The sequence below is a fragment of the Musa acuminata genome, chromosome BXJ3-6 (assembly GCF_036884655.1).
Source record: "Musa acuminata AAA Group cultivar baxijiao chromosome BXJ3-6, Cavendish_Baxijiao_AAA, whole genome shotgun sequence".
NCBI classification, from domain to species: domain Eukaryota; kingdom Viridiplantae; phylum Streptophyta; class Magnoliopsida; order Zingiberales; family Musaceae; genus Musa; species Musa acuminata.
Genome location: NC_088354.1, coordinates 6,263,220 through 6,285,308, shown reverse-complemented (window position 1 = coordinate 6,285,308; position 22,089 = coordinate 6,263,220). Strand labels below are relative to the sequence as shown.

Here is a 22,089-nt window from a genome sequence, read left to right as displayed (position 1 = left end):
ATATAATATTATCGTTATCTAAAACATCATTACACTTAAGTTACACTCATTTGTAGAACATGTTAAAAACCATATTAATTTTATAAAATTATCTTAAAATCATCATAAAATTAATCATAAAATTTTATATTTTCTATTTACTATATTAACTTGGTTATACTCAAAATTAAAATAAGTTAAATTTGATTACTTTTAATAATATTATTATTTTAAAAAGATATTTTTAGGATAATTAATTATCAAAACTTTGAGAATTCTATTGTAATCTGACAAAAATTTTACTAGTTTTTAATTTATAATAAATTTATAATAAATCTATATAAAAATTAATATATTTTAATAAATTTTATGAATGAGTATAACTTGAATGTAAGATATCTAATCCGAACCAACATGATACCCGGAGATCGTTTGATCTATGACCTGATTTATATAAATTTATATAAAAATAATATTTTTTAATAAATTAGAGTGTAACTTAAGTATAACTTGAATATAAGATATCCAACCCGACTCAACCTAATTTGAAACGATCTAACTCGAATCAACATGATTCAAATCAAATCGACCCGTAAATCCATCATGCTTAAAACAGTTTGGTTCAACTACATTATTAGGATTTTTGGAAGAAAAAAAAGACACTCTTCCATAAAAACCAAATATAAGAGCATCACTCGCTCATCACCAAGCATTTTTTGTTTTATAAATTGCCCAATGATATACAATATTTTTGGAAAGCTTAGTTTGAATGCAATTTAATGCATGCCATGCATAGCGAAGTTCTAAAGGATCCTTCAAAACCTTCCATTTCATTTCCTTTTCCTCATATTTGTTCACTTGATTTGTTCAAATTATTTTTGATATTTATTGTTTAACATATGAATAAATGACAATGGAATTACAATGCAATAAATAGTAACGTTATAAGGATTATTTTTAATTTAAAAATTAATAATATTTTTCTGTGCCATGCGAAATACATACCCGTTCGATCAAGATCAAACGGTAGCACGCATTTCAAACGATCACCGTCGGATCCAACGGGGTGGTGCTATATAGACCCATGTCCTCCGTTCCACCTTACGGGACACTTTTCTCTTTCTCCTCTTCCACATCCATCGGCAGCGAGAGACTCGCGGGGCGACCCCTTTTCGCCTCTCTCGTCACGGGGAAATAGCGTGAAGATGAAGGAAGACGAGAGGTTCGGTTAATCGCTACAGAGGAAATTTTTGGCGATCGTGAGTCTCGGTGGATGAAATCGAGTAGCTCTTTTGCGGAGGAGCCAAACCCGTAGATCGAGGTACCGTTTTATCTCTGATTCGTTCCGATCCCGAATTCTCGAGGTTTGTGACTCATCAGAGTCTGCTCTTTTCCTGTGGGTTTCTGGAACTATTTCTAATCTCTTACAGATCGATTTCTTGCCGTGCTTCTTACCATTAATTTGCTTTGTTGTTCTTCAACTATAAAAGGAATATTGAATGACGATCGAATGTTAAAACCCCCCTACGTTTCTTCCTATTCTATTGTTTCTTTAAGTACTTTGGTGGAAGAACAGATTCAGAGGAAGAGGGGCGTCGTCGCCCAAGAGATCTCTATCGCGCATCTCGTGGGAGTACATCAATGAGCAATTGTAGTAGCTGTTCCCATTCGTTCGCAAATGGGACGTATCCCTACTTACGATCTGCAAATCAGCAGACCCCTCAACTCAATTGCTTCCTCTTGGAATAATTAGTGATGATGTGTGGATAGGAGAGTTGTCTGCTAACAGAATCGGTGGTTCCCATACTGCTTCCTTGATACAGGAATCTGGTGCTGATGTCAGGAATTGGCCTCCACATGTCATCTTCATTGCCGTAATTGCATTGATCCTAAAGTAAATGGTCGTATCGAAATGGATTAAATCAAGTAGCAGTATGAATTAATTGTAAGCTTTCCCAGGTTTGATTGTAGTTCTGATAATTGTAAGACATGGAATAGCGCCTAGGATTTGACCTTCGCAGTTACGTGAAGGAACCGCCAATCTCGGATCAACCCTCTAATAATTGTGTCACGTAGTTTCCTCTGCGGTAGGCAAGAGTTGTCCACCCAACAATATACCCCTGCTTGTGTTGCGGTGGGGGCTTAAACACGACAACGAACACGAGTATCAACGCCATAATGCTTGCCTTGGGACTCGTGACAACAATTTACATGCCTAAGCAGTCACGTCTTTGGAAGGCTTAGCAGTATTTGTACTCGAATACCGGTGAAAATAACTAATGTGATGCGAAATGTTCGCGTCAACCGTTTCTGTTGCCCAAACAAAACTCCACCCACGTCACCAGTTCTCTTGGAAGCTATGGGGCCACTGCTGCTTCCAATCACCAGGCAGCACAGCATCGGCCTCCTTGTTATGTAGGCAGCTGTGCTGACCAGGCTTATGTGGTCCAGAGCGAGTGGGGGCGGTTCGCTCTAACACGCAATTCGTGCCATGTGTTACGGCATGTTGCTTTGGGAAGTCCCACAATTTTGCACCCACCAAACCATGGTGCGACCTCCAATTGTCGTCTGCCGACGCCCGATGGACCACTAGTTTGTGGTCCGTAATATCGACTTGCCTGTTCATAATTCGCTTCATTGCTGGAATGATGACCTGAACGTCTACTGCATTTCAGGTGTCCCCCATTTTTGTTTCCCTTTTGCTGGTACAACCATCGCCAATCCATTCATGCGACTTGGAGGACTTGTAAGGGTTGTTTCTGAATATTGTTTTTGTAGGTGAACCGAGATCTTCATATTGAAGGTCTTTTGGCAGCGACAGACACAGGGAGGAGCAATGGATCATCAAGAGGGAAGCAACGACATAGATGGCATGGAGGGCGCGTGGCGGGAGATAGAGAGGAATGGATCGGGGTTGTACGAGAATGAGGAGGCTGGGAGTATGAGGGAGCCACTACTGAGGAAGCGCACCATGAATACAACCTCGCAGATCGCTATCGTTGGCGCCAATGTCTGCACCATCGAGAGCTTGGACTATGAGTAAGGCTTGATCTTAAATTATCTATTGGGTTGTGGTGGCATACGCACTGCCATCTTTGTTTGAGTACTTATTTCGTAAAGTATGCAACTTTCCTATTTTAAAGTAGTCCAGATGCAATTTTGTGTGTGTTTTTTTCCCTCTCTTCTGTCGATTTGGATCATCTGTAAGCTGCAGTTTAACATGTAGTTGACTTATGTTGGAATATTAAATTAGAGCTTTATATACCATTAGGAGTTTGATCAAGATTAGAAGTTACAATATACTTTGAAGGAGTCATGGTTTTATATATGTCGCATGTAGCCTTCTAAATCAATTCTCAGAGAGCATTGATGAATAAAAAATTTAGATTATTGCCTCTAGAACTCTTTTATAATTCTTCTTTGTTAATTTTTAGATTTACCATCTTCAGAGCTATTCCTCAGCAGGCTTGAACTAGGAGACTATTCTAATTTCCACTATGGTGTCATCTGGTTTGCAGAGATATTTTCAGCATGAGAATGTGAGAATAAGTGAAGAATTATATAAACAATATGAGATCACAATTTACCGGAATTGATTACACTAAAGTTCATAACTAGTCCTGTACCAATAGCAAGAACCATATAGACCTTGCCTGTCTCTGTGCACCATCTTCTTTCTATATGATTTCAGAACAACATGGTGAAGATTATATTTATTTTCTTCTTCTCAGCATTTTATAAATAAAGGTGTGGCCACATACTTAAATATTCTTAAAATGGTTTTTTAAGTGGATTGCCATGAATAAGATTTATAAGGTTGATTGTGATTAATTGTTAACGCCTTCTTGTGACACTCAAATTTGAAATCTAGAAATTTTTGTATGTTTTATCTTTAATATATATGCCATTTGCTGCAACTCAATTATTTTTTCCCTACCTATTTTATGATGTCAAATAAAACTTCAAACTTGTTATGCTATATTTGGAATGATGGATCACAAAATCAGTATTATTAGATCACTATGAACTTTCATGTTGTTTTCAAATTGTTTATGAGCATCGGACCTGGTATCTTTTTTCTTTTATGCTTAGATAAAATGTCTTGGGACTGTCATATGGCTATTTGTTAATCATAAATGATCTCATTTTGTCTTAGAATTGTGGAAAACGATCTTTTCGAGCAAGACTGGCGGTCGAGGAAGAAAGTCCAGATATTCCAGTACATTGTCCTCAAATGGACTCTTGCTCTTCTGATTGGTTTGGCAACAGGGCTAGTTGGCTTTTTCAATAACCTTGCAGTTGAGAACATTGCTGGATTTAAATTGTTGCTGACGAGTAATCTTATGCTTGAGCACAGGTAAAACCAACTTACGTTAAAACCAACTTACGTTATCACCATTTTTTCTGAACATGCATGCCATTGAAATTGGCTGAATTACTTTCTGCTATCAAATAAAGAAGTATTGCACACAGTGACAAATAAATGTTAATGGCAAATATTATAATGCAACAAGCTGTTCGTTGAGGATTTATAAGAAAATTCATAAGTTTAAGTGCTTTTGTCTTAAATATCTAGGCCAATTGCTTTCTATTTAATATGTTGATTGCTAATACAATTCGTTTTAGACAATGCCAGAATAACTTATGTTCTAACAGACCTTTTTTAAAGGTTTTTCTGTGGGAAACTGGAATATAACAAGATCCAACAGGAGATCTGTTTCAAGAGTTTTAGCATGAAACAAACCAAAGAGTTCTTGCAGAAAAATGTTTCACAGCAAAATGATGGACGATTTTGCCTCAACAGAACTTAAGTCTAACTGGGCACAAAAAAGACCTTGTTTGCAAGAATTTTTGCGGAACTTTAAATTCTAAAGAAGGCTCTAATTGTGATGAAAGAGTGGATATTCCTAGCCTTCTGCATTCTTTTTCTTGATTTTCCTTTTTGTCAGATGAACGACAACAAAATTAACTTCCTGGTGATGTTTATTGTGGAATGGTTCTTTGAATCTAACAAATTAAAAGGTAAAGTCGGGATTGAACTTTGGATTCACTTCCATAATCTTTATTGATTTCTATTAATCTTCGGGTGACTGGATCTATTTGTTTTAGATTGATTTCAGCTGGATTGCTAAAGTTGACTGCTTTCCATAGTTTTTATTGTATAATCGAGAATTTTACGCTTGTGCATGTGCTCTGTCAAGCGTATAACAATGCATCTGAACAATTTTGGGTTTCAGAACATCTTTCAGATGCATCACAAAAGGCTAATCATAAAATATAAAAATAGTTTTTCTGGTGTCATGCTTTAATTGTTTGCAAACTGCCAGAGTTCAAGTTAATGCAAAAAGAAAATGCCAAAGTTCTTTCGCATTTGCAGAATAATATCAATTAATTGGTACAATTATGGTTCCAGTACAGGTACTTTGCAGCATTTTTAGCCTACTGTAGCATCAATGCAATTTTGGCAGCATCTGCAGCTGCCCTCTGTGCTTATGTTGCACCTGCGGCTGCTGGGTCTGGCATTCCTGAAGTGAAAGCTTATCTAAACGGGGTCGATGCTTATTCCATACTGGCTCCTAGCACGCTCTTCGTAAAAGTAAGTTCAAAACATAAACTATTTTCTGAAATTTTCCGGTCTTGTTAATCACACACAGCTCCAGCCATGAACTTGTGAAAACACCCTCCTAAAGAGCATCATAAATTTTAAATTCACATTCCACCACAGAGGTAGATGCTAAGTGATGACAGTGCACATCCACTCAATATTTTTTTTATTGCTGCCAATTAGTAGAGGAAGAAAACCATCATATATGGTTTAAAAACAATCTACAATTGTTTTCATATTTGCCTAATCTCTTTTTATATTTCTTCATCCTGTCTTCTCTTGAAACACTCCAAGCAGTAGACAAGTGCTTGTTTTAAATATGTGACAGTTCATCTGTAGAACAAAATTATAACTGTCTTACCTAACTTCCTTCTTAGGTTATAGTTGGACAAGTAAGACACAAAGCTATCACTAGTTTTTTTTCTTTTTTCCAAAAAGCTATAACTAGTTGATCTATGCAAAATTCTTCATAAGAAGAGATCTTTCATGATGAACTTTATCTTTTACTAGGATATCTTTTCCAAGTTTCTTGGAGTTTTGACCATAAGCATCCAGCTACAAACTGAATAATGTCTGACATGACCATTTTTGTGACAAGGATCATCTCAACTTTCTTGAAATATTTCTAGTTCATTCCTTTTTCCCCCTAGGAAAAAGACAAGAAATTCAGTGCTAGGACCAAGTTTGCTAGCTGATCATCTTGTAACAACACTCACTTTAGGAACTTGCCGATGGGGGTGGGGGGTGGGGGGTGTGGGGTAGGTAGGGGTATCAGGAGATACGTATCTGTCAGATTGGGAATTTATAAACTGAAAATGTTCAATTCCAATTCCTGGTCTTGAAGCAAATATAAAAACTCCATTCAGCAGATCTACCTCTAAATCAAATAAATCTTCTACCTGATTGATCAACTAAAGATCGTATGAGGTCTTTACATTATGCAGTGTGGCAAATGAAGTATCAACCATAAACATCATTGCAAAACATATTGTTCTGCGTATGGATTAGTTGTATATAGTGCATGGTGTTTATTAATTTATATTTCTTGATTATCTAGATATTTGGGTCAATTGGTGGAGTTTCTGCTGGATTTGTATTGGGTAAGGAGGGGCCTATGGTGCACACAGGAGCATGCATTGCCAACTTACTTGGTCAAGGTGGATCTCGCAAGTATCATCTGACTTGGACATGGCTCAGGTACTTCAAAAATGATAGGGATCGACGAGATCTGATAACCTGTGGATCAGCAGCAGGAGTGGCAGCTGCCTTCCGAGCACCAGTTGGTGGTGTTCTCTTTGCTCTCGAAGAAGCGGCTTCCTGGTAATCCTACTTTTTTTTTTCTTTTGGTGCTGCAATTGTGATATTAGTTCAGCATTTATGACCATCGATAGACAATTCTGGCTGCCATATTCACATAGATTGAAACAAATATTATGGCATTTGGTTTAGCAGTAATAATTATTGGACATATGTTTCCTCAAAAGTAAAAATTACGGGATACTAGTTTTAACAAATAAATCAAAATCGAAGACAGGATCTGCTTTTCACAAATTATTTGTGTTCACGCATCAAAATGACATTATTTTTATAAATGAAAGAATTTTAAATGATCATGTATTTTGAGCAAGGCAGTTTGCAAAGCGTTTTTTTCTTACCTCCAGAGCTCGACAAGTGCCAGAAAGCAAGACTCTTCGAAAATTGAGATGGCAGATCTTGATGCCTCAAAAACATGCATTATTATCTTACTAGTTGTCTTCATTTTCCTCAGGTGGCGAAGTGCGCTTCTGTGGAGAACATTCTTCACAACAGCTGTTGTTGCTGTATCATTGAGAAGTTTAATAGAGTATTGCCGCAGTGGAAAATGCGGGTTGTTTGGCAAAGGAGGACTAATAATGTTCGATGTTAGCTCAAGCGTTACCACATACAGCACTCCCGATCTGATAGTCATAATAGTTCTTGGAGTAATTGGGGGAGTATTCGGAGCCCTCTTCAATTACCTTCTGGACCGGATTCTTCGAACCTACAGCTTCATCAATGAGTAAATTCCTTACATTCACTCTGTTATTAATGATATCAATCCTAAGAAAAATTTTCGAGTCGATCAAACGATTGTATTTGATTGCAGGAAAGGTGCTCCGTTCAAGATTCTCCTCACCGTGGCCATATCTATCCTCACATCATGCTGCTCTTATGGGCTCCCTTGGCTCGCCAGCTGCACTCCCTGCCCCGCACATCTCCAAGAGCAGTGCCCGACCATTGGCCGCTCCGGCAATTTCAAGAACTTCCAGTGTCCCCCGGGTCACTACAATGACCTTGCCTCCCTCTTCCTCAACACCAACGACGATGCCATCCGCAATCTCTTCAGTGCCGGCACTGACAACGAGTTCCATATGTCTACCCTTTTCGTCTTCTTCGCTGCGGTTTATTGCCTTGGACTCGTAACATATGGCATTGCTGTTCCTTCGGGTCTCTTCATCCCAGTTATCCTCGCCGGTTCTACATATGGCCGAATGGTTGGGACTCTGCTTGGCCCTATCTCGGACCTCGACGCCGGCCTCTTTGCCCTCCTTGGAGCAGCATCTTTTCTTGGTGGAACCATGAGAATGACTGTTTCAGTCTGTGTCATCCTCCTTGAGCTCACCAATGACCTGCTACTGCTACCTCTGGTGATGCTGGTTCTTCTGATATCCAAAACAGTGGCTGATAGCTTCAACAAGGGGGTCTATGACCAGATTGTTCGGATGAAGGGCTTGCCTTTCATGGAGGCCCATGCAGAGCCTCACATGAGGCACTTGGTCGCAAGGGATGTGCTCTCAGGACCCCCCGTCAGCTTTTCTGGAGTGGAGAAGGTGGGAACCATAGTACATGCACTAAGATTGACCGGTCACAATGGATTTCCGGTGGTTGATGAGCCACCGTTCTCGGATGCCCCTGAGTTAGTCGGGCTGGTGTTGAGGTCTCACTTACTGATTCTGCTGAAAGGGAAGAGATTTTCCAAGGAAAGGGTGAAGACTGGGGTACGAGAAATGTTACAAAGGTTTGGTGCCTTTGATTTCGCTAAAGCTGGATCAGGGAAAGGACTCAAGTTGGAAGACTTGAACATCCTCGAAGAGGAAATGGATATGTTTGTTGATCTCCATCCTGTTACGAATAAATCACCCTACACGGTGGTTGAGACGATGTCATTGGCTAAGGCTGCCATACTCTTCAGGGAGCTCGGACTCCGGCACCTCTGCGTTGTGCCAAAGACACCGGGGGTAAGAACTCCTTTTATCTCTATAATTATAACTATAATTATGCTTAGTTTTCGTATATACTGTCAGTGGTTTGTTACATTGCCAATCACTTCTACGATAAACATGTTCACAACAATATCGCATTCGAATAGCTACAATCTACTCATAATTATGCCTAGTTTTGTATATACTGTAGTGGATATCTATCTATCTATTCACGCGTGTGTTCATATTTTACAACTCATCAGCTCTGACCGACTCATTGCTACACCTGTTTGCGTGCAGACGCCTCCAATTGTTGGAATCCTTACTCGACACGACTTCATGCCAGAACACATTCTTGGATTGTTCCCTCGTCACCACTCCCACAAATAGGTCATCGCTGTACTTATATTTCTTTGCCTGTCACACTATTACTGCAATATCTATCAATATTAATATCGCTGCAGACTTTATTTTTTTTTGCTCTTTTTAATGAAAGAATACAACTTAAAAAGTCGATTGCATTCCACCGTTGTTACACGAGTTCTTACGGCTCCTGGAGGAGGATAGGTTTTTTTGCCAATCTCTGCTATTTGGTGCTTCGTATCCGGTCATTCTCGTAATTCTTATGGACAAAGAAAAGGGCCATTGCAACCCAAGATGGTTGAAACACACAGCAAACTCGACGGATTACATAGGGAATAAACCCAAAGGACCTTGCTGCACGCTTTCAATTAGTGGATGAGCTCATGCAATGGAGTGCAACACACTATGATTGATCTTTGTATATTTTGTACAAGCAACACTGCACAAGGAAATCTTAAGCTTTTTAAAAAACATGGTCGTGCTTATGCAATGGAGTGCAATACACTGCGATTGATCTCTATATATGTTGTACAAGCAGAACACTGCATAAGGAAATCTTGAGCTTTTTAAAAGAACATCGTTGTGTTCTTAAACTGGCAATCAGAATCTACTACTAACGCAAAAAAATGGCTCTGTTATTGCTGGTTCCTCTACGGTCCATTCTCTCAGGGTTTAGAACACCTGTTTAGACTCTGTTATTGCTGGTTCCTCTACGGTCCATTCTCTCAGGGTTTAGAACACCTCTTTAGACTACAAAACGGCAACCCATCGAGCTCCAACATCCAAATTAAGACCAGCCATAAGGCACGTTAAGAATCAAACATACTTGGGAAGTCGGAACCAATGATACTGATGACAAGCAAGGGGTCCAGTAAAATCACGGGAGTATTCAACAGAAATTTTAAAATGGAAAGAAATCGAATTCCAAATAATTTTGTAGGCTCATGCATATGTATATATTCATAAATGTGGATGCATGGTCTGATAATTGGTCCCGATAGATCATGGGATTTTGGGTCAATTCTCCGTAAAAAGTAACATCGAATGTACAGAATGGAGCGAGATAGCATTAAAATTTGCAAGAATTCTCCAGCTCATTCCAGAGTTTTGAGAAGCCTGAACAAGCCAGCAGCCTCCCTGATGCGGGAGAACTCGATGCAGAATGCCTGCACCTCGATGAATAGATCATGAACTGCATATCACGACAAACAACCATAGGAATGTCATTACCAGTGTGGGACGACATGCATCACGTCATCCATGCTAATCTTACCGTACAATAATAAACTGTGTCACAACAACAAATTTTTTTTTTGGTCACATAAACTACAATACATATTCGATCTAAGAAGACTGTCCATTTTGAAAATGTAATTTTCATTTACATGATCAAATAAACCTAAATCATCTTAAAAGTTTATCAGGCAAGTCGGGCAGTCTAACTATACACAAAAGAAGAACCCAAAATGAGAACCAATGAGGTGTTTAGGGGGGGGTCTATATATATAATCGTATCCTTACAAGTAAAGAGATCACTATTTTAACACAACCTCTGGTCATTTAGATTGCGAGGATCAACATGCGAAGCCAACGTAGAGTCAGGAGGGTCAATGTGTGCAGCCCTCATCACACTAAAATATGATTATGTACACTGTAAACTGTTGAGATATCAATAATAAGTGCTCTATGTGAACCAACTACGATCTACGTAAGCAACTACCACATGGTAGAGTATCGCACCGACAAAAACTTAGTACCAGGGTACAGAACATCTTGATGGGCAAAGTTAAAGAAAAAAAGGGTACCAGAATCCATAGATAACTAATTGATCATTTCATTACCTTTCCCTTTGCTTTTGATTGTTTCCTAACTACGCTGACACTCATGACCAACACAGGGATTTGATCCTAGATCAAAATCAAACATAAAACTGCAACAAGGACTATGACCACCACCCACTACTAAACTTAAAGAGCATAGAGTTCCAGTAAAACTGTATTCTAGAGCTTGCAACGAAAAAAGACAGTTCATAACTTTCATACAAAAAGGACAAACTAACAGAGAAAAGTAAAAAACTTATGTTTAATGCACTTAGAAGCAGGGAAATGGCAGCATAAACATCAACCATGAATGTCAGTTCCTCCACGAGAGGGCATAAGGACACTATAATATATAAGCATGCTGAAAAGCAAACTCACCATTAATGATCTTGTTCCTGATAAGACTCTGTAGAAACACACAAACCAACCTCACCAGTCTGTTTTGCATGTACTTGTCCTGCATAATAGACAAAACATCAAATTAACAATTTAGCGGTTCTGTGAGTTTGTCATAAAAAAGACAACATCAAATCCAATAGAATTTAAAGCACAAATTTCCTAGTTTTAGCATGTGTTTACTAAATGAAGAACAGTAAGATCCATTGAAACACCCAACTGCTGTAAGTAACAAACATCATACATCTAAATAGCAAGACAAACAAAACCGTAAGTAGACATTGTTGATATAGCAAAATATGTTTCTACAAACCTACACTTTTAAGACTACAGGAGTACAATGATTTATAGTTTACAATGATAGTGCAATGACAAACACTAGACTGCTAAACAGTTCCAAGCATTAATGAACATGTAAACATAAACTCAATCAAGATGAAAGTTTTGGCTAAACAGCCAACCGGTCACTAGCATCATAATTAGTTCCCCTGCTCTTGATGTCTGGGTATGAATTATTATGTTTCAGGTTATATCAACCAGTTTCTGACAGTATCAGCTAAAAAAGATCCAAAATCCATTTCTAGAAACTCAAAAGATTGGCATGAGCAACTTACAGGAGACAATGACAACAATAAAAAAAGAAAGAAATTAAAAGATTATTGTCTACAAGGTTTTAGGTTTCTATTTCTTGGAGACAACACTTATTCATCACTTGATTATCTTATTCAGAGTCAATGTAGACTACAAAATTAACAAGAATCTTCTGTTTTCACAATTGAAGCTCAGAAACTCAAGCTAAATGTAATGATGCTGCCTGAAAACCAAATCTTCAGTCTGACCATAAAAATAGAAGAATGAGCATAAATCCTCAACAATGATAATCAAAGTACCATCAGTATCAAAAGTGCTGCTACCTATGGAGCTCTTCTGCAGGCAAAACTTGATGTCAGCTATAAACATGGCCAACTAGAGAATAAGTAATTGAATGACCACTGTGAATTGATCTAGCAACAAAATAAATTTAGACAATGGCGTGTTTCCATGTGTGCATCTAGTAATGAAACATAGAACAAAGTACAAGATATTACAGTTTCATTGGCAATTGCTATACAATGAAAGCACGTAATCCGAGGAAGAAATGGTTACACGCTAAGTTCTAGATGATGATTGATCTAACAGATGAAAGCATATGAGCTAAAACATTAGAAAAAACATTAAGGTTCTTTTCTCTCCACAAAACTCAAAGAACTTCTGTACCATTTCACACGCCTGGTCAAATATTATACTACTACTACAAACACGTAAAATCCCAACTTAAATCTTACACTAATGAATGGTTAATTCAGCAGAACCAGATTCAATCAACTTTCCACACTGCCAATATTATCATGGTGTGAAGTGATCGTGCTGTTTCAGGTACAGGACATGTTTCGATGATTTGGTTGGGGACTGATATGTACCGGTTACCAGTTGGGATCACTGTACCACTCAACACAGTACACCGGTATCCGCTGGTGTTTCAAAAAGGAACAAAAAGGAGAAGAGGAAAGGGCAATGGAGGAAGGGAAGAAAGAGGCGGTGGAGGAAGAGGAAGAGGCAAACGGAGGAAGAAGGAGAGCAGGCAGTAGGGGAAGAAGATGGAGGGAGACGAAGGAAGAAGAGGAAAAGAAAGAGAAGGGGAGGAGGAGGCATACGTCTCGAAGCAGCACGAGAGATGTACTCATGTTCGGGCAAAGAGGGCTTGCAAATGCATATCATAAAAGTTTAAACAAGTTGAAGTCAACCCGTTTTAGTGGGTCAGAGTGGACCGCCCCAGTCCACGTACGTACTGCCTGTTTCGTACATGCTAAACGAGTCGAAGTAAACCCAGACAAAACAGCAGTCCTACTGGGAACAGCCACATGCAAATGAAATTACTCTCTTAGAGGCTTTGGAAAAGACCATTTGCTAATGAAAAATAGCATGTTTTCACCAATTAGCTACAAGCAGTGCACAAAGTAATAAAATAACTGAAAGCCAATGGTTTTTTCAGCTACAAACAAGTCAGTAGATTGCAATCAATATCTTCAAAAAAGGGGAACATTTGAGGATGAAAGTGTGGGAAGACCTTTATGTTTTCGCAGGATGATATACAGTTAGTGATGTACATGTGTACAAACTCTGTTGGAAGGTTAACTGCAGTTGTAAGCCTGTTTACTACTTCCATTGAGTGTAGACTCATTTCCATATTCACAAGAACCGTGAAGTACCTGCACAACCAAACTCAGGAATAAGTATAACAGAATAACATATACATCACTAGTAAGCACATGACGATTAAAATGTTTTACTCTGAAATTTCGGGGGAATTCATCAACTTTGTAAGAACTTCGACAGCTATAAGTGGATTGTGCTCAACTAGTTCCTACAAAAGAGAAATACGGATGCTACCAGATTAGAAACAGCATCAAATAAAAATTAACCATATAAGCACAGACATCACAAACCGGAAGCTTCAGGGGAGTAAGTCCGCAATGATAAACAAGTTTTGGGTCCTTTGCTAGTTCTAAAACAACTTGCTGCAGAAAGAAGCAAATAATAGTAACTGTTTTGCACAAGTATGGAATCAACAAAGGTAGGTTCAAGCCAGAAAACTATTATCAAAATTACGGCATAGAATCAAGACTTGTGAAAAAATTATATAGTTGCTATTATTTTAGTTCGGATCTACAAGCACAAAAACAATGGCCAAAAGAAGGCATATAAATCGACGAAAAACTAATATAAAATTAAAAAAAACACTATTCACATAGGGAGACAATTCATATACAAATGAGCCATCCTTCTTATCGCATGAAATATTCAGCTAAAACTGTTTAATTGTCTCAGAGCAAGACCTCCTGTTGGGAAGGTACAAGTGGACCTTTCAATGCTTTTGCAATCAAATCTCTAACAGCTGCTCCCCGACTGGTGTCAGCACACATGCCATAGTCCCACAACAGCTCATGATTATTATCAGGATTGAGCCACATAAGCTGTACAATAAATTTTCATTAACAAGAGATCAAAATATTGAATAATAAGCTCTCGAGTGAAATCTTACCTCTCCATCTAATACTGGAAGCATCGGCGGAACAGGCCTAATCCACTGGGGACCCAGTCCTTCCAAAGATAAGTTCTGCAATGAACCTATTATAGCACTGTCTCTATCCTCAGAACCAATTCTTGGTTTAGCTCCTGTTAGTGATAAATTTGGCCTGAAACCATACAAAATTGGGGAAAAAAGGTGTTAGGTAAAGTTAAAATGAACCAAATCAATTCTTTCTTTTTCTTTTTTCCTTATGTGGAGGGAATTGGTTGTACTCAGATGAATTAGCATCAAAGCCAAGAGGTACATCTGGATCAGGTATAACATTTTTAACCGCTGCTGCTTGGAAAATACTTTTATATGACTCGGACTGCAATCCATCTACATGTTGCTTCTGCAGCTGTTCATGTTGCAATAGAACCTAAATAACCATAAAATAGAAAAAAAAAAAGTCATCAGAAGATCATGCCAAATCATATGAACCAGTTGTTTCAAGCAAAAGGCTTTATCAACTAAATTATCCTCACAAACCTCATACTTACATAGGACGATGAGTCAAATCCTTTTATGTAATCCACCGCTGACTGCTTCATAACCTGATCAGAAACCAAATAAAAATACGTAGAAAACAGATTGGAGGAAATGGATGAATCTTATAAGAAATACAAATGAATTTGCCATTAAAAGAAAAAAAATCCCAACTGTAATAAATGTACTGAATATATATGGATAAATGGCTTAACAAAAGAAGCATGCAGATGTTAACATTTTGTTATTTATTTTTTTAAAAGGCCTGTACCCATCGTCAAAATTTGAGATTGACAGAAAAAAAAACTACTACACTTCGAATGAGCAAATTTCATTCTAAAACATGAGAGAGATAAAGAGAAACAAAATGCATCAGAAGGTTATAACTTTTTTATATATGCATCTAAAGATCATAGGTCACTTAAACAGTATAGATTCTCCCTCATTAATTCTCGAGTGGAAGGATCCACATAAAAGCCTTGCTTATCCTAGCCAGGATGTGTTAATATCCATGTATATAAGCATACATATTCTACAACATATACATATAATTTGATTTAACTTTTGAACCTGTCCATATCTTCATCTGTTTACTACCATGAGAACAGCAACCAAATACAATGCAGAGTACCAACCAAATACCATTGAGCAAGACATATAAGATGCAGAACCCCAGTTTTGAACCCAAAAATATTCCTGATATATCTGAAAAATAAAAAGGAACCAGACGAGCTGCATAACACATATACTAAGAACTGGTGCATAACCAGTCTAGTTTGTATATATTATATAATAGGCATCAAGGGACCCAAGGGGTTTCACCAGGAACGGAACAAAAGTTACCAAGAAACAGGAACCAAGGAACTGGTTTCATCTGGGGTTAATGGTGGTGATTTTTGCCCAACCATTCAGACCAACCTAAGCATAAAACCAGGTCCATCTGCATATAATACTGTCTGAAATCCAGGTCTGGACATAATTTTGTACTTAATTGTAAGAGTTCTAGTCCAGATTTATAATTGGAAGAATCGATTTTTTCTACCTAGTCTCTTCAGAATTCAAATCATTCCATCTATCACTTAAAGCAAAGAAAAAAGAAAAAAATCATGAACTGGTTCCTTAAATAGTTGTAAGTTGTATAAGACATTGATTGCTGAAGGAAGAAATGATCTTTCTTTCCCCTTCTCACCACAGCCTAATTCTTTGACCCCTCATCACTTCTTGGCCGCATGATTCGTTGTGCCTACAAGGGATTATATTTGCAACTTTTTTTTAAATTCAAAACAAACACATCTCAAACTAAGGTAAGGTTGCTAGGCATGATCATATGTACTTGATATAAAATAATAACTGGTAATTATATAGTTCAATGATAAATGAAACAAAACTCTAAAGTATTCCAGAGAAGATATGACTCTAGAAAAATTTTGACCTAAATTATATAGAAGCTCCTGAAATGATGTTTTTTCCTCACTTTTTATTCCTCTTGTACTATTTCATCACATTTAAAAATTATGCAAAATATTTATGTGACTAACTAAACAAATCTAAATCCAAAGAAATAGCTACCAGAACAAATGCAACTGAAAGGGGAGGAGACAAAAGAGCAAACCTCTTTGTTACTGTTCCCACCAATAGATCCCAACAGAAGTTGAATAAATGCCATCTCCATTTCCTCTAAGGCATCATCTGTTGCTGCCTGTGAAGACAAATAGTAGCTTTATAGAAAAATTGAATGACAAAAGATCATATTTTTGCCAGCATTAGAACCCAGCACTGACAAGCTGGGTGTTGTAAAAAACTATTCTGCAAGGATTCTTCAGTTTTCTACCCTTAGAATAAAGGGCAGAGTGTGCAACTTCTAGGTTTCATGTAGCTATAAACAAATGTAGAATCAGACCAGTCAAATTCAATTGACAATTATTTTATCATTTGGAATTAATAAAACAAACAGGTTTCCAATACCTTGATATACTGACCACATTGTACTAGTCTGAGAGCATATAAGTACCAATGTACCAACAGCATTGGTTGGAACCAACACATCAAAAATTTTGTTAGTATTCTTATTTGTATACCAAAACAAATACCATACTAACCAGTCAATGCTGTTCAATAAGATTCAGGTGCATAACAATATGGGCGATTAAAACCTTGAAACAGGACAACTAGAAGGGATAACTCCTAAGATCTGCTATACAAATCAAGGAACGCTTCCATGATAACACGCTGCACCCTAAAAGTCTTAAGTTTGTGCACAATAGATTTCTATATGATTTATCTTTTTCATGTATGTTTAGCATATAATGATTATAAGAATGCCCAAACCACCTGTCACCAACAAATCAAACCTAATTTGTCTTGGTTAAAATAAACTTTAATTTCGATTTGATGATATTGTAGCTTGGATTTCTTTGCAAGTAAAGATGGAATTAACTACAGATACCACATAGCCAATGGTATTAATGGTTCTATGTTTCAGCCGGTATACTTAAATCTTAAAAGAAGCACCATAGTACTTGACTTGTACCATTCTGGCTGGAGACCAGCATGGATCCGATACCCAACACATCAAACCCTATTAAGACACATTTGGTGTCATTTTGCATAACATACTATTGCTTAACCAGGAGGTTCCAATTATCTCAGTAACGATTATTTATCAAGTTATGAATTATATACATTGAAACTGAAAAAAAAAATATATCCAGCTTGACCTTTTGGTTCCATATCAATTTGTGAGAATTCGGTGATAGTGTACATGATTGCTTGTTTCTCCAGTCCACTTCCTCATTGTTTCAGATTATTTTTAGACCATTTAGCTGTCGGCACCAGTTCACGTAATCACATGAAAATAATAGTGATGTGCACTCAGGAAATGTCAAAATGCAACCAATCCTTGTAATTCTAAATGTCAAGCATTTGGAAGAAATGCATCAGAAAGAAATTGCCATACTTACATTTACAAGTAATGAAATGAATGGGTTCAACGATGACGGCTGAGAGGAATAAGTCTCATGAAGAATAGCATAAGCAACCAAACGCTGGCTGGGCTTAAGCAAAACTTTATCCTGGGTATGTGAAAAAAGTTAAAAGCAGGCCGAAGCATGAGATAACACATTCAATTAGAGCAGCAAATTACCATAAGGAGAAGAACAAAGGGAAAGATATTACATTTGCACTATCAGAATTCATACCCAAATACTTTTGCAGGACTTACGAGTAGTGATCCTTGGCAATAAAAGATCACAGGAAGAGAAAAATTGGGCATTAAAATATCACAAAATTCATTTTATAAGAACATCACAGTAAACTTTCTTGCAAACAACTATGTTAACATATATAACTAATTTATGGTGGAATCTCTGAACAGACAAGCATTAATACTCAACCAAAAAAAACTTCGGTCTCAGCTTCAAGAAGAAAATATAAATTGATGGGCATCAACAGATTATTATAGCCTCGGTTTCTACCACGATAATGGCTGACTACATTTCCATGCAAACCTCAAAAGTTCTGCAGGATTCTAGGTGCTATAAAGTGTGAACCAAAAACCCTTGTAGAACAAAAATATCAATAAGTATCAAATTCAATAAAAAAATGTTAATGACAAGTGAATGTTTCTAAAGAAGCTCATTTTTCATTTCACAAATACCATCAAAATCATGGTGCTGAAACTGATTCAGTTTCCTTGGGACAAGATGCATGGGGAGAGGCAGGGAGAAATTAAGAAAAAAATAGTTCCTCCAAACAGCACCAAGAGAAAGAATCCAAATAAAAGCTTCATAGTTAAGGCTCTAAAAACATAATGATTGCATTGAAATAGAAATAATTTTATGCATGTCATATTGTCACTTATGCAGCTTGCTATGGGGAAAATGACAAGGCCAACAAGTCAGCACCACGTGGCTGACATATCAGCGCAATATGACCGACATGCTGACACCGTGCCGCCAACACGTTGAGACCATGCGGCCGACACGTTTGCCACGTTTGGCCAACAACCGACTTACACAGCTGACATTGTCGACACCATGTGGCAGATATCCCAGGCCATGCGACCGATACGTCGACGCCATATGGCAGACAATGGGTTGTCGCATGGTCGACAAGTCAGATCCATATAATTGACACCTTGATGCCACCTCCCAGCCATGTGGCCGAATCCTGGGCCTCGAGGGGTGGCCCACTACCAGCGAACAAATTCCACATGGTGAGCACAAAAACTCCCTGTGGTTCCACATTCTCCAACCAACTAGCCACCCCCGTCGTCCAATCCACGTCACATGTTAGGAAGCTTCGCAATCCCAGACTCGACGTGGGCTAGCAACAGTTACGACCGGAATCGGTGCTCCACGTTCGCATGAAGAACGCACCATGCGAAGGAAATGGCATCGAGCACCCACTATAAAAGGGGCTCCAATGGTATGTCAGAACACACAGATTCAAAGCCTATCCGACTTGTCCGGCCTATCCATTGACAGGAGTGCCCCAACGCAGTTTTGTAGGATTTGAACGGCTAGTAGTGAAGTTCGATTTGAGACTAGCTTGGGAAAGGAACCAGGTTGGATCCGAATTCAATTTCCACTTCGAACAACCAAAAATTGACCAAACACATCCCATCTTCTTGAATTCTTGTAGACTTATAATATACATGGCATATAATGTTTAAATATACTACTTGCACATAATGGAGAGCATATGCATGTACCACTTAATTGACAACCTACATTTGCTAGTCAAATGAAATGTCTCTCTAATAATAGTACCAATTTACTTAAAATTTGGATCCCATGGCAAGGATAGAATTCAGTGTCATATTAACCTCAACAGCAAGGTTTGTCGAACCAACCAGTTCGGCCGATATTTACCACTTCAACTATCGACTGGTACACGGAACATCCCACACATATAATATGTGTGTCAGTTTTCCTCTTTTGGTTAGGGATCACGACTCCTCGCACTCGCGAGCTGCATGGGTTGCACAACCATCACTTAGTCTCACAGTGCCATTGTTCACTACTCAAATGGCCATCATCATTTGTCACTCACATGGCCTCCTCCTCCTCTTTTCTCTTTCTTCTTCTTTCTTACTCCTCACCTCTTCTTCCTTTTCCTTCCACCTCCTTTCTCCTCTTACTCCTCTTCATCCTCCTTCCTTCTTCTTCCTCCCCTCGTTGCCCTCCCCCAATGGTTCACGGTATGTTGCAACATACCAACACACTGTACTCCAAAATGGACCAGAACAGATTCGGTAATTGGACCTTCAGACCTTGCTCAACAGATTTCTCAACCGCAATTCACATGGAGTGATAAAAAACACACTAAATATACTTTGTTCCTAATACAAATCACATGCTTGTTAACATTATGATCAAGTTCTGATAACTTGAAATATAACTAAAGAATCGTCCCACTAATAACTAAATTACATGTCACCACCAAAAAATCTATCTCCTGAAAGAAAATATTGAAGCCAGGTTTCTTCACACCCTATGCAGACATTATATTCAGGAATCAGAAGAGGGGTAGCTGCTGAATTACTAACAAGTATTATAGATAATGAATAATGTAAAATAGAAAAAAAAAAAGCCACATGACGAAGAAATGAGGTTGATGAGAATTTCAGTCCTATATTGGACGCCAAATTCCTACTTCAGTCTAAATAATCTGGATGAAGACTTCTGAACTAAATCTAATGGCTCAAATCTTGCTCTCAAGAGCTAACACTACATATATACTATGCTCGATGCTCAGCTCATTTCCCATTCAGTAAGACAAACAGGAAAAAGTCAAAGTCCATAAGCTGTTCCCACCAAGCCATTGTCTTAAACTCCACTTTTTAGAAATTTATAAATTATAACAAAGAACCTTCAGCTGCATTGATGCTTGCTGACAACAAAAATCTTGGGAGTATTAATCCAGTTGGCGTTTCCAATCCTCTGGGCTACTTTATGGTCTTCGCATATTGTGAACAAGCACATCAAAAACAAAGAACAGACCGTTTGATGCAAAAATAATACAGATTTCAGATTGCAACCAGAAACTGGGAAGATAAAGACCAGAAAATAAAATTCAAAGACAGGGCACGTCAGTACTCACTTCAAATTGCATACATCCAAAAATATTTTGTTCAGTACACACAGCATTTCTCCTGCCAACGTTCCCAATCCAATAGGCTAATTTATGGTCTTAGGAAAGTATGAACAAACGCACCAGAAACAAAGACGATACTGTTTGATGCTACAATAACACAGTTCGGATTACTACCAGAAGTCGTTACAATTGAAAAGGACACCTCAATATTGGCTAATCAATTGCGAGGATCCAAGAACATTTCGTTTAACGCATACAGTCAAATATATATATTCGAAGAAAAAAAAGACCCTTTGAGTTCATATACCACATCCTTCGTCAAAAAGTCAAAAAAGAATAACCAAAAGAGATTGCGCAAATGTACTCCTGATGCATGATCTTCTTGTTGATACTATTACATTATCATATCAGTATTCTCTTCATCAAATGCTAAAGCGAAAGCTTCAAACAATGTTAGAAGAAAGCACATAAAATTCTCGAATATAAACCAGAAGCAGAAGGAAAAAAGGCACTTCGTCATTATAAGTTTTCCAAGACATGGGAAAGTCAAGACCCCCAACGATACAAATTCCAGGCAGAAATTAGCAAAAACGTATCAAGATAAGAGGAGGAATCCAGAGCAACCATCTTAAAACCCAAGATCAAGCAGCGAATGCCCTAATAACTCAAGCCCCCAAAAACCAAATCAATCAAAAGAATCAAGAAACAACAAAAGATGTAGGACTTCATCTCCTACCTCGAGGAGAACAGCGAGGGAGGAGCAAACCCTAAACCGGGCTTCTCGCGCGAACTGGGATAGGTAATCCGCGACGATCTCATCGAAGGGCTTCGATTCCGCGTCCAGCAAGGCGAATAGATTCTTCGATTCCTCGATCGATAACATGGTCGCGATCGAAGGAAAAGCGATGCGAGCAGCACCAAACACCGAGAGGGTTTCCCCGGGACTTGGCGTCGACTCGGAAGTGTTCGGGGGAAAAGGGCACCGTACCGGTTAAAACGAAGTCTGTAACATTT

At 38.2% G+C, this 22,089-nt stretch overlaps 2 protein-coding genes across 5 annotated transcripts; one reads left to right on the top strand and one right to left on the bottom strand.

Annotated features, from left to right (window-relative positions):
- Positions 1-1,161: 1,161 nt before the first annotated feature.
- On the top strand, positions 1,162-9,279 carry LOC135582353 (chloride channel protein CLC-c-like). 4 transcript variants are annotated; one of them, XM_065153921.1, is made up of 8 exons: positions 1,162-1,300; positions 2,758-3,018; positions 4,136-4,336; positions 5,398-5,575; positions 6,642-6,904; positions 7,353-7,622; positions 7,710-8,841; positions 9,106-9,279. In XM_065153921.1, exons 2-8 carry the CDS (start codon positions 2,816-2,818, stop codon positions 9,193-9,195), a joined length of 2,337 nt encoding a protein of 778 aa, XP_065009993.1. In that variant the 5' UTR covers positions 1,162-1,300; positions 2,758-2,815; the 3' UTR covers positions 9,196-9,279. The 4 variants fall into 4 exon arrangements, with proteins under 4 accessions (XP_065009993.1, XP_065009996.1, XP_065009994.1 ...); XM_065153924.1 differs by lacking the exon at positions 1,162-1,300 and adding an exon at positions 2,529-2,654; XM_065153922.1 differs by lacking the exon at positions 1,162-1,300 and adding an exon at positions 2,620-2,684.
- Positions 9,280-10,045: 766 nt separating this feature from the next.
- LOC103987209 (uncharacterized) lies at positions 10,046-22,078 on the bottom strand. The gene is made up of 12 exons (XM_009405445.3): positions 21,812-22,078; positions 17,940-18,050; positions 16,592-16,678; positions 14,994-15,047; positions 14,727-14,872; positions 14,467-14,620; positions 14,261-14,398; positions 13,871-13,942; positions 13,715-13,788; positions 13,492-13,633; positions 11,367-11,445; positions 10,046-10,360 (listed from the first exon to the last, which is right to left on the bottom strand). The coding sequence occupies exons 1-12, from the start codon at positions 21,956-21,958 to the stop codon at positions 10,263-10,265; spliced, it is 1,302 nt and encodes a 433-aa protein (XP_009403720.1). The 5' UTR covers positions 21,959-22,078; the 3' UTR covers positions 10,046-10,262.
- Between the last annotated feature and the right edge of the window lie 11 nt (positions 22,079-22,089).

What these genes read in the sequence shown, in the direction of transcription:
- LOC135582353 (XM_065153920.1), top strand. An exon ending in ATCGAGAGCTTGGACTATGA is followed by an intron (nt 3,019 to 4,135) that starts GTAAGGCTTGAT and finishes ATTTTGTCTTAG; the next exon opens with AATTGTGGAAAACGATCTTT. An exon ending in CTAGCACGCTCTTCGTAAAA is followed by an intron (nt 5,576 to 6,641) that starts GTAAGTTCAAAA and finishes TTGATTATCTAG; the next exon opens with ATATTTGGGTCAATTGGTGG.
- LOC103987209 (XM_009405445.3), bottom strand. Translation starts at nt 21,958, where the DNA reads ATGTTATCGATCGAGGAATCGAAGAATCTATTCGCCTTGCTGGACGCG. An exon ending in CCCTCGCTGTTCTCCTCGAG is followed by an intron (nt 18,051 to 21,811) that starts GTAGGAGATGAA and finishes TCACATACCCAG; the next exon opens with GATAAAGTTTTGCTTAAGCC. An exon ending in AATTCCCCCGAAATTTCAGA is followed by an intron (nt 13,634 to 13,714) that starts GTAAAACATTTT and finishes TTGGTTGTGCAG; the next exon opens with GTACTTCACGGTTCTTGTGA.